Raw genomic sequence first — 12684 nt, 5'->3', positions numbered from 1 at the left:
TGGAGTAGTGGTTAGGGCACTGGACTCTTGACCGGAGGGTTGTGGGTTCAATCCCCAGTGGGGGACACTGCTGTTGTACCCTTGAGCAAGGTACTTTACCTAGATTGCTCTAATAAAAACCCAACTGTATAAATGGGTAATTGTATGTAAAATTAATGTGATATCTTGTAATAATTGTAAGTTGCCCTGATAAGGGTGTCTGCTAAGAAATAAATAATAATAATTAGAGGAACAGGCAATGCAGGCCAATGGGAGAAGTACTATGAATCATTCTTGTAACATCCCTTCACGCCACCTTGACTGCTGAAATTCAAATAAATACTGAATTATTTGGTTGAATTTTAAAAATAATACCTGGGATTTATTTTAAATAACCTTAAATATTACATCATAAAGTTTATTTTTTTACGATCATTTTATATTTCCTTTAATATGCATAAACAAAACTAAAAATAAACAAAGTACAATGCTTTTAAAAAAAGAAAAAAAAATAGAAATATAAATCTCAAGCACTGACACACTCGAAACTTTGATGACCCAGTGAAGCCAGCTTGAAAGGCAGCGGTGAGGAAGATATTTACCACTATTGTCTTTACATGTTTTATTAGAGTTATAATTTCTATTTACTTTCCAAACATCCCATGGTTGTTAAGCTGGAATTGTAAATGCTCTTAGTATTTTATATCCCCCTGCTGCAGAGAATTGTAAATCTTTTTATTGCACAGTTCAGATAAATAATATTATTATTTGATATTGCATAGTTGTAAATAGTGCACTTTTATTATTATTTGACATTGCATAATTGAGATTTTTGATTTTATAAACTCTTAGTGTAATGCCTGTCAGCACAAACAATTTCTCATACTACTGGAACTGAACCCTCCTTTTTGGCATGATGGTGGTTTATTCCAAAACAAACCCACCCCCTTCAGATGGAGTGCTCTGACACATGACTGGTCACATGATGTACTGAGGGGATATTTGTGAAAAAGCTATATAAATCCCCTTTAACATGGTCTTTTATCACTGTTACTTTTACAATGTACATGACTGTATACATAATGTAAATTTATGAAGATAATTTGCACATACAGCATCTAAAACCAAGGGTGTGCCTTGACATACAGACACAGGTGTGTATGGGGCTAATATATTAAATCAAATGAGTAACTGCATTCTCATATAAAACAGCGTATACCCAAATATAAGCCCATGCATGTTTCACACATACTGTACCATTACTGTGTAGACTGATTGTGATGCACACCCACTGGACCTCACAGACTGAAATTCTACACCACATCTATCATAGAATTTGCAGCCAAGGGTAACATTCGCTAGAAGTTTATCTCCTCTGTAATAAAAATCATTGCTTTTGACCAAGAGAATTCTCTAAAAATTAATTGTATTAGACACGTCAAGACCCCAATGCTTTTTAAATATCATACGGTATGTTAAACCTAAGAGTGCTTAAAGAGATCCTAAATTGCACACTGGTCTTACAGTGAACATACAAATTATTATGTAATTACAACTGCAGTTCCATCAAATCTGTACCAATTTAACTAATACTGTACTTACCCACCTGGTCACAAGTACATGTATTCAATAGTGCAATGTGTACAAACTATGCAAGTACCAATGTAACTTATAAGAATTACAGTATTGCCATATAAGTGAGATTTTTTTTTTTAACCTCATCCATAATGCAGGTTAAAACTAAAATACTGTACCCTTCAAGCTAAGGTGACCATATGGCTCTGTGTTCAGCGGGACAGTTCAGCCTTTTCAACTCAACACAGTGCATTCTGGTAAGCGTAGTCCTGCTTCTCTTAAATGTAAGAATGGTACCTGAGACAGGTACAGTGGCTCTCAAAAGTATTCACCCCTCTTTGACTTTTCCACATTTTATTGTGTTACAACATGGAATCAAAATGGATTTAATTAGGAGTTTTTGCCACTGATCAACACAAAAAAAGTCCATAAAATCCTAAACTGTCCCGCTGAACATGGAGCCATATGGTCACCTTACTTCAAGCAGACCAAAATTTTGGCTAATGCCTTTATCAGTGTTTGTCTACTTAACTTACCCGAGTTCATGCACTGGAAACAGCATTGTAAATGCAGTGCAATTAGAACGTAGTTAAGGTATACAGCTCTAGCTTTGACATTTTATGTTGTTTCACAGAAAAGTTTTCACTGTCAGTCTGCCAACACAAATACAAAGCTGAGCTTGTTGCTGTCCAAGACTTTCACAAAAAACAAGTAACATGTTTTTTTATCAATGCATATTTTCTCCAGTAGCAATAGAAACAAATGAACAATAAATCTAAGTCAGCCTTCAAGCTAGATTGTGTGGTTCATCTGAAGACTATAATAACTGCACTGATATTATAATTACTATTGCAGCGTAGTAGTGGGTGGTCAAGGCTGATCAGCGGCAGAAATAGCAAACCCCAGACACGGAACACTTTTTTTTTTTTTTTAACAAATGAAAGGTTTAAACAAAACTCTTACATTAAACAAACTCTATCAAAATAAACCAAAAAACAGCACCCAAGCTACAGCTATCCCGGTGCAGGGTAGGAAGCACACTGTCACACAACCTCCCACTTGTGTACAACACACATGGCCACTAACCAGCCACCTCCTCCCCCCCTCCTTGAAAACACAACCATTACCCCCCCTCCACCCCCCTTAAAACACAAACAACCTCAAGTTCCACATTGTCCATCTTTATATTCTCTTCTTCAGGGAGAGTTGGCCCACAGTCCGGCGCCCCGACCCAGAGACCGAGATCCAGCGACAGGGGACAGGTCCGCAGTGGATGGGGCATCGGGAGTGCAGGACAGTGACCAGGCGGCTGCAGCAGCTGGCAGAGGCGAGAGCCCCAGCGATTGCAGAGAGCATATGCTAGTTTATCACAGTTAACATAATCAATTCTTTAAATCTATTATCAAGTTTATTAAAACAATGTATACCCTGGATGGAAAAGCATTGTGCTTTCTAAATATTATGGCCATTCAGTTTCCAACTTAAGACAAGAAAGCAGAACCTGCCAAAAAGAAAAGTGTATTTGGGGAAAACCAGTATATTTTATAATTTTATTTCATTTAAGTTCTGTGTTGAGAAGAGCCATGTGTTCCCTTCTTTTTGTGGCAGCCTGTTTTCCCATTTCTCTAGGTTAGGGTATGCAATTACTTTGTTAACTGACATCTGGGTCTTAACAAGTCTTCTTTGGGACCTACTGTAAGTACTTGAAGCTTTTTTATTGGTCCCCTGTAGTGACATACATCACTTAGTGGAAAAGGACATGTGGGCCTCCATTATATTTTACAATTGCAGCTCAGACTTATTATATGAAAGGTCCTTTTGATCTCACACCCTGCTATGGAACTGGGTAGAAGCAGGTCCCTCCAAAACACATACTAACTAACTTTGACTGACAATGTCAATATCAGAATGACAACCATTCTTTCCCCCTTCAACTGTGGAAATCAGACTACTATATATAGAGTGAGTCGTTGTGCACAATTAGAATAGCACATTCTGCTTCCTGGGTAATGGAGTAGTGAGGGCAGAGAGAGGTTAGTGGAAATCTATTTTCTATGGAGAGTGTGAGCATATTATTATCATCCTGAAATAAGCCAGCTTTCTCTGGCGCGCTGAAACGTTTTCAGGTTTCAGGAAAGTTAAAACATCTCATCAGGAGAACGTGTTTTATTTTAGATTGCTGAGTTTGTGGTGGGGCAGGTTAACATGCTGGTGCCTTGCTGGTTTTTTTTGTGCTAAATGTTGGCTTACCCTACCTATGTGTCAAATTACAGTTTTTAAATGCGGCATTTACAGTTCCCATATTTGGTTGTTAAGAGTCATCAGGGAATAGATGCACTGCATGCCCTTTTAAAACCTGATTAAGGGAAGCAGGCAGTTTTTTTTCTGTAGGGCAGTGAGAAATGTAATGTACCAGCGTGATGTTGTTTTGTATCCTTTGCATATTGAGAAATTAGGGATGCCACAGTGATTAAAAAACAATGTTATCACCTTTATTGTTAAATTTGATTGACAATTTCATTTTGTTCTGTCATTTCTTTTAAATACAATGTAACAGGGCGAGGAGCCCTGTACGTATTTGTTTGTTTATTTTTAGAACGGGGTCTCCCCCTCCGCCCGTGCAGTTTTATTTTGTATTTGATTTGTGTTTTATGATTTAGTTGTGTTTATTGACGGCGAAGCGCCGTATGTTTTGTTATTGTTTATTTGTATTTAAATGACGGCGAGAGCCGTGCGCCGTAGGTTTTGTTATTGTTTTGTTATTTATGTATAAATATAGCGGCATAGTCGCATTTGGTGTTTTTATTATTGTTTTGTTTAGTTGTGTGGATGTAATTAAAAACCTCGGGCAGAAGGTGGCCATCTCCCGAATTAATTAAGTGATTGATTTGTTGCTAATCGGGAGATGGTCACCTGCATAAAAGCCTGTAGCTCGCAGCACTCGTGGTGGGTGTAGGAGAGAGCGAGAGAGTGAGAGTGAGAGTGAGAGTGAGAGTGAGAGTGAGAGCGAGAGCGGGAGCGGGAGAGCGAGAGAGCGAGAGAGCTTAAAAATAAAAATTAAATATAGGAACAGTGACAGCAGTTGCCCAGCCTGACCTGTGTTATTTAATATTTTGTGTTTGAGATTTGTTTTGTTTGAACTTTTATTTTCGCTCTGTGAGCACAGTGTGTTTTTGTTTAAACCTTTTATTTTTGTATTATTTGAATAAACAGCGCCGCCGCGTCTTTATTATTTTGAAAGTGCAGTACTACTAGTGTCAGTTTGTTTACGTTCCTGCTTCTGCCTTGACGTCACCGCCCAGCCACCCTGTAACATACAGTTACATGTTTTAAATAATGACGAAAGATTACCAAATACAGAGACTTTATCAGCTTTGGAACTTGATTTAATCCTATTGATAAATGATGTTTACTGTAACAGTAATATGCCCAGAAAAGAAACTTAGAAACCTAACACATTAAGATCTTCAATTCTGAAATGTGTTTTGACTCTTATACTTGTATCGCTGGGTGCTGTGGCGAAGGAGTATTTTCTGATAAAACAAAATATACATGTTTTCTGGTAACACTGGTATGCTCTCCCCCAATTTCTCTGGACCTGTTCTCTCACTCCTTTTCAAGACCTGTTTTTTTTACATGTCTTGCCCTGTCCTGGATACATGCATAACCTGCTCGCATCTCAACCATTCTGATTTAACAGCACACCCTAGTGGTGAAATGAAAAATACAGAAACAGAGGGAGAGTGTATTATTTAATGCATTCAAAATCCACTAATAAACATGTGTACAGTACAAAGAGCAATGTTTTCATAAACAGTGTGAAACTCTTACAAATTAAACTTTGCCTGTGCCCGGCCTGCCCAGTAAGTGCTTCTTTGTATTCTTCTCAGGATTAAGCAATATAATGTAACATTTTGGAGCAAATATACATATGAGCACCCCAAAACTAGAAGACAGAATGGCAAATATTTCAACTGCGACAGTGTATTTTCCAGGGGAACTTACATAAGCAGGGATGAATGTTATCCACACGGCACAGAATATTAACATACTAAATGTTATGTATTTTGCCTCGTTAAAATTGTCAGGCAGCTTTCTTGCTAGAAATGCTAAAATGAAGCACAAGATAGACAAGATTCCAATATAGCCTAGAACACAGCAAAATGCTGTGACTGATCCTAAATCACACTCGAAAATAATTCTACTGTTAAAAAGCTTTGCATTCTTTTGTGGAAATGGGGGTGCAATTACAAGCCAGAGGATGCATATTAATACTTGAATAAATGTAAAGAAAAATATACTCAGTCTTTGCTGCATGGGACCAAACCACTTCATGATGTTGTTTCCTGGAAGTGTCGATTTAAATGCCATCAATACTACTAATGTTTTACCCAAAACACAGGAAATGCAAAGAACAAATGTAATTCCAAATGCTGCATGTTTTAACATACAGGACCAGGGGGATGGCTCACCAATAAACAAGAGGGAACAGAGGAAACAAAGTAGTATTGCAAACAAGAGCAGAAAACTAATTTCAGAATTGTTAGCACGTACAATAGGTGTGCTTCTGAAATGAAAGAAAACAGCAGCAACAAACAGTGTCAGGCACGCTCCGAAAACTCCTAGAACAGACAGTATAATCCCCATGATTTCTCCAAAGGAAAGAAACTCGATCACTTTCGGAATGCAGGTGTTTTTCATTGGGTTTGGCCAGTAATTCCATGGGCATTGTATACAATCTATTGAATCTACAAAGAAAGTAAGAGTTGTGATAACTTCAACTTAATGGCATACAACATTACTGGGTGGAGTTCACAAATCTACACTCAGTTTGAATTAAACAGGGTTTGGTTTATTTTTGTGTTTAGAAACTGGAGCACTTGAGATCCTAATTATAGTGTAACAATCCTACCTGTTGTGTTACTGATTTCATCTTGTGCACACGACACACAGTCAAAGCAACAGATAGGTTCTCCTTCTCGAGATGCCTTTCTTGTCCCTGGTGGGCAGCTTTCACTGCACACAGACCGTATAACCTAAGGATAATTATACATATTATTTGCATTTCTTAAAAATATACTCTAAGTTTCAATATCCCTAGTTTACAGTTCAGCAATATTTAATCATTTGGAGCCCCAAGAAACCAACAGGTGGCACTAGTGTTCTTCATAATGTTCTTCATTTTTTTTTTTTTGCACCTTTTGTGATTTAATCCTATTAAAAATATTTAGACCTATAATTGAAGTATTTTAAATGGTTGCCTTACTGTCTTTTGACCACCATTCCAGATTATAGCATCCTCATTTATTACAAGTTCATGTCCTGGGGGTGCTGACCCATCGTAGTAGCCTATGTCCACGTACTGCACGTTGCCGTTTGTGTCTAATTGCCAATTAATTATATCATAAGCGGGAAATGGGTCCCCGTTTTCATCAAACTGTACTTCCTCTCCAGTTTGTGTTTTAAATTTGACTTCCTTCAAGCTCTGTGTAACCTTTAACAGAAAAAAATACATTTGGAATTAACATAATATCAACTAGAATTGTCTATACTTGCTCAAAAGAAAGAAAGAAAGAAAGAAAGAAAGAAAGAAAGAAAGAAAGAAAGAAAGAAATAAAGAAAAATACCTGCCAGGGCTTAATATTTCCTATGTCCGGACACGTCTTGTTGCCTTTCTCATTTTCACAGAGCAAGATTTTGTTTAGCGCGTGGGCAATAGCATAAACCCCTTTGTATGTGTTGTATGTTATTCTTAACTGTGAGACATCTGTATAAATGTTTTCAGCAGTTTTTAAATCCTCCAAACCACTGCATATCTTCTCTGGGTACAACGACTGAGGATTCTCCAAGGAGTCATGAGATTTTAGAGCACAATTAAATGTTTCTTCCCAAAACTCCTTCACATAGACATTTCCTGGATACTGGGAAGGATGGATCCTGAGAAGAAAGTCCTTTAATCCTTTAATATTAGCTCTCTGAATTCCTAGCCCCAATGAGCCCCCGAGTGTTCCAAACTTTTCTTTGGTTGATAGAAGTCCGGCAGTGGCCCAGCTTTCACTGGCCAGCCAAACAATTCCTGTAACGTTCTGCACCACAAGTTCATTTATCAATATGTAAACATCTATCTCGGTGGCAAAGACAAGAATCACCTTTACTCTTGTTTTTTTAATAAGTTCTACATGTTCAAGGATTTTTTCCTTTGTATAAACTGCTGGAAAGTATTCAGCAAAAGCGACGCAGACATTAATGTCCTTCACTTCTTTCGAAAAAGATTGGATTCCAAATTGACCATATGCATCATCTGAACCAAAAGCTCCTACCCAAGTCCAACCAAAATGCTTCACAACTTTCACCCAAGCTTTTATTTGGAAATAATCACTGGGTATTGTTCGGAAAAATGTGGGGAATTCATGCTTGTTGCTGAGGCATGCGCAGGAAGAGAAATAACTTATCTGTAGGAAACAGTAATATTTGTTGAGGGTATAAAAAAGAAAATAATATGATCAACCCATTGAAATTAACAGTTTACTTTGCTGACAATGTTTTGTTTTTTTCTTCAAAACTGACAAAATAATAACTTGCTATGTAAAAGGTCACTTTTTAAAATACATGCATTGCTCTCCTGTACAGTATATCAGGTTACAAGGTTAATAATTATTTACTTCTTAGCAGACACCCTTATCCAGGATGACTTACAATTGTTACAAGGTAGCACATTATTTTTACATATAATTACATTATTTTTTACACATTATTTTTACATACAATTACCCTTTTATACGGTTGGGTTTTTGCTGGCGCAATCTAGGTAAAGTACCTTGCTCAAGGGTACAGCAGCAGTGTACCCCACCTAGGATTGAACTCACAACTCTCCGGTCAAGAGTCCAGAGCCCTAACCACTACTCCACACATGACAACTTTGTGATCATGTTTTCTAAATGAGCTAAACAGAGGCAAGGGATACAATGATAATTAGTCATGATTCAAAAACGCAGCTGTAACCTCCAAATATTATAATTAGTATTAGTATTAGTAATGACCTTAATATATATATATATATATATATATATATATATATATATATATATATATATATATATATATATATATATATATATATATATATATATACGAGAATGCCTTACCTGTGGTATACCAAAAGACCCCAGCAGCCTTGCTATTGTAATTGACTGAGTTGACCCAGAGCAGCCAATGACTGCAACCACAGGAGAGCCCTCCTTGCATGTGAAGTTTGAAGTGGTTTGCTCCTCACCATTCACTAGAGTTAGAGCTGCTCTGAGGGATTCTGGAGGGTTAGCACACGAGTCCTGGATCCTGTAGCCCAGCGTTACATTCGGAAGCAAGCTTGGATTTTGATTAATTTCCTCTATTGCAAAAATCATTCCTTGTGCCCAACGGAAAGCCCTTAAATTGAAACTTTTTGACATGGTAAAGAACTGATAAATAACATGTTAAGCTTTCATTAAAAAAAATACATCATGTGAACAAGAAAGGATCCACTGATAAGTTAAGAGATTAAGGGTAATATACTTAAGTCTACTGTGTGTTTTTAATTGACTCATCCCTTTATGCTGTTGACAAAAACAAACACATCACACATCAGAAATGTGCCACATATTAAATAACAGACAATACTATAATTCATAATAATAATAATAATAATAATAATAATAATAATAATAATAATAATAATAATAATAATAATGTTTTACATTCAAACCACTGCTTAATGACAATATTTCTATATTTTGATAGATCAGTTCGCAGTTATAATATAGCCTAATTTTTTAAGCATTAAATATTGGCTTGCCTAACAATAGTGAAAATAACTTGTACTCACCCTATGCATCCTGGGTTTTTTGGACTGGTACTGTAAGATATCTGTGGAACTGCTCCCTTGTAATGAAGAGTAAAGATCCCACCAATAACAACATCTCCATCTTGGGATAAAGCTGATGGAGTGAACCTTCCATTAAGTCTGCATTGAGGTTCCCCAGCTCCCAACACAGCACAATAGAGGAATATGAGACAAAAAGCAACACCCATTTTAATGTTGAGAATCTGTCAAAACATGAGAAGGATTGGGTTTTATAAGCTTCCAAATAAACAACCTGGTATTACACTGTCCCAACAGGGACACAGTGTTATATACATTTGCATAATTGTGAAGCCTTTGGCAATTTATTTTATTTTTGTATGTTTATGATATTTTAAATAACCACTAGCCACACTAAAACGTGGCTTTGCCTGTCTATTTGTTAACCTGAATTATGTTAAGAAGGGGGGGGGTATGATAATAATCATTTTAAAAAATCACCTTTTTACGTGTGACCCTTTCGAGGTTTGTTTTTGTTATCCTTAATCAAAAACACTGGACCGTGATTTATCTAGGTTTTTTTTTTTTTTTTAAGTCAAAGTGCAAAGGAAAGTAACTATTTCCACATTTTTTAAAATGTTTTTTTTTTTTTTACTTAGCCTTGTTTTGTTAGTGACAACTTTAAAAATAGGAAACAGCCTTTTTTGGTATGAAGCTTCATGTTCAAAAGGCTGCTTTTATTCCCATTTATTTTGGATCAAAGATATTTTGTGTGTGGAACCTCCACAAGATGGCATCAAAGCTCTCTTGAATTGAAGGCTGGTTAGCAGGCGGTAGGATCAGCAACATTCTGTGCTCATGAAAAACAAAAAAGATCTTTGGTTGCTTCCTCGATATCTGTTCCTGGTTTCGTTTTATTGCTTTATTTTAATTAAAAACATTTAATGTGCACTTGTTATTATCTTAACAACTTGTCAGAAACCCAGGTTTGACTGTGCAGGTTAAATTGTGCAGCAGTGTGGAGTAGTGGTTAGGGCTCTGGACTCTTGGGTTCGTGGGTTCAATCCCTGGTGGGGGACACTGCTGCTGTACCCTTGAGCAAGGTACTTTACCTAGATTGCTCCAGTAAAAACCCAACTGTATAAATGGGTAATTGTATGTAAAAATAATGTTTTTTAAGAAAAAATATATATAATGTAAAAATAATGTGAGATCTTGTGACAAGTGTAAGTCACCCTGCATAAGGGTGTCTGCTAATAAATAAATAAATAATAATAATAATCTGGAAACAACACCTGCTAAATGTTTTTGAAGGTATGGGTCGATTGCAGCATACAGTGACTTAGGCCCGGACCAAATCAAAACTTTGACAACCCGCTAATCACACTTAACAAAACTGTATTTAATAGCTTTGTGTTTGTTTTGTAAGTATCTTATTTCTTCTACTCATAAAAAGAAAACGCAATTAAATACAGTTTTGTTAAGTGCGATTAGCGAGTTGTCAAAGTTTTGATTTGATCCCAGCCTTAGTCCACATCAAGTGGATTAAAATGCAGTCTAGCAAATCCTGCAGCTCTGTACAAAGTTAGTCCTGACTGCAGTGTACCAAAAAGTGAATCCTGAAAATTGGATTAGCTGACCTGAACAAGTGGAACAAGTTAGACCGATAATGAGGACTAACCCATAATAAGCCATTACAAATGCTGATGGAAATTCACAATGTAAAGTGTGAAGACAAACTCGCACATGAAGATATTGAACCTGCAAAAAAGTCAAAAATATGAAAAAGTATGAAAAAAACAAATAATTAATATATTAATGATAAAATGGTAAAATCGTTTCTATTACATTAGGCGTGATTCGGGCAAACACATTTAAGTAAAAGTACCCCCATATTCATAATATAATTGTAGCCTACTACATGTCTTTTTCTGCACATTCCGCACACGGATCATACTTGCATTTTAACCTGCCGGTAGCCTCTTGCTGCTTGACACTGAACATTAAGTTATAAATGTGTTGTTTATATTTAATACACATTACACTGACATTTCAGGTTAAATTGAATACATCAGACGTGCATGCTTTTATATTATTTAAATACAGAGTATCTTGTGCGGCACTTTATTAAAATGGACTAACAGGTACACTGCAATCGACCCTATGTGTCTTGATACGTAATACCGGTATTTTTACACTGCTGGGTCACCTAAGCAATGTTCTACCATTATGGAATCATTACATAGCACTTTTTTCGTTTTTAGATTTAAAGTTGTAAATAATAATAGTAATTGTAAATAATAATAATAATAATAATAATAATAATAATAATAATAATAATAATAATAATAACAACAGGTTGAAATGTTTATTAATAATTTCAATTTTTTAAATATGTCCACAAAACTGGCGCTGTCACGTGGCGCAGTGGCACGTGATCTGAAAATAAACGCCTGCCTTAAATTTTCACAATGTTCTGCTGTATGGCCTAGTACTTCGACTAGTCGTGTGAAACTGTATATGCTGGTCTGTCCACATCGTCTTTCAGGTACTAGTACATAAATACATTCTCTTCTCCGGACAAACATGTTTTCATTAGTAGAATAATTCAATCTATATATATTGTAAAGGATATTAGTTGAAAACTCATCGCAAGTGCAATTGTAACGTTAGATGTTTTGTCGCAGTTTGTCAATGTTGTTTTTACGTAGGTATTGGTGAACACTGAATGAATATACTGGACACATATCTGTGACTCAAAACCACGCCTATTGTGGTACGTCTGTTGACATGACGTTATTATTTGGTCCTACTTTTCAACGCCTACCTTTAAAATAATGGAGTAGATTATTTGCTTACAATGTTCAGTTTTGTTTATCACAGCATTAAAGTTATCTGGTGGCTTTCTAACCAAGAATGCCGTCACAAAACATATACAAGACAGCATACCAATGTAGCCTAATACCAAGGAGTATCCTATTGCTGACCCTATGTTACACTAAAAAAATAATATTTTCTTTATATCATGTTTTAAATTTTATTTTACTGGAAAATTAGGTGAAAATTAAGCCACAAAGCACAAATAATTATTTGAACTGCTGTGCATGCAAAAACAATCATTTGCTGCTGCATTGGTCCAAATAGTTTTGTCATATTACTATTTGAAAGAGTAGCTTTAAATGCTAAGCAACTATTGTTTTTCCCAGCACACAGGAAATGCTAAGAGCAAATGCGTAATGTGTGTCGCAGCATGCTGGACCAGGCCGTTGACTCACCAATAAAGGTAAGGAAAC

General features: G+C 36.2%; 1 protein-coding gene across 1 annotated transcript; it reads right to left on the bottom strand.

The window, feature by feature from the left end:
* Positions 1-5197: 5197 nt before the first annotated feature.
* Positions 5198-11656, bottom strand: LOC131740050 (extracellular calcium-sensing receptor-like). The gene is made up of 6 exons (XM_059034431.1): positions 9416-11656; positions 8700-8991; positions 7182-8006; positions 6821-7048; positions 6467-6590; positions 5198-6302 (listed from the first exon to the last, which is right to left on the bottom strand). The coding sequence occupies exons 1-6, from the start codon at positions 9619-9621 to the stop codon at positions 5389-5391; spliced, it is 2589 nt and encodes an 862-aa protein (XP_058890414.1). The 5' UTR covers positions 9622-11656; the 3' UTR covers positions 5198-5388.
* Between the last annotated feature and the right edge of the window lie 1028 nt (positions 11657-12684).

The sequence above is a fragment of the Acipenser ruthenus genome, chromosome 12, assembly GCF_902713425.1.
Source record: "Acipenser ruthenus chromosome 12, fAciRut3.2 maternal haplotype, whole genome shotgun sequence".
Classification (NCBI taxonomy): domain Eukaryota; kingdom Metazoa; phylum Chordata; class Actinopteri; order Acipenseriformes; family Acipenseridae; genus Acipenser; species Acipenser ruthenus.
Note: the sequence above shows the minus strand (reverse complement) of the source record. Positions and strands in the feature narration are given on the sequence as shown.

Coding starts and splice junctions, on each gene's coding strand:
- LOC131740050 (XM_059034431.1), bottom strand. CDS start 9,621: ATGGGTGTTGCTTTTTGTCTCATATTCCTCTATTGTGCTGTGTTGGGA. Junction 8,992..9,415: donor AAAAACCCAGGATGCATAGG/GTGAGTACAAGT, acceptor CATGTCAAAAAG/TTTCAATTTAAGGGCTTTCC. Junction 7,049..7,181: donor GAAATATTAAGCCCTGGCAG/GTATTTTTCTTT, acceptor TTTCTGTTAAAG/GTTACACAGAGCTTGAAGGA.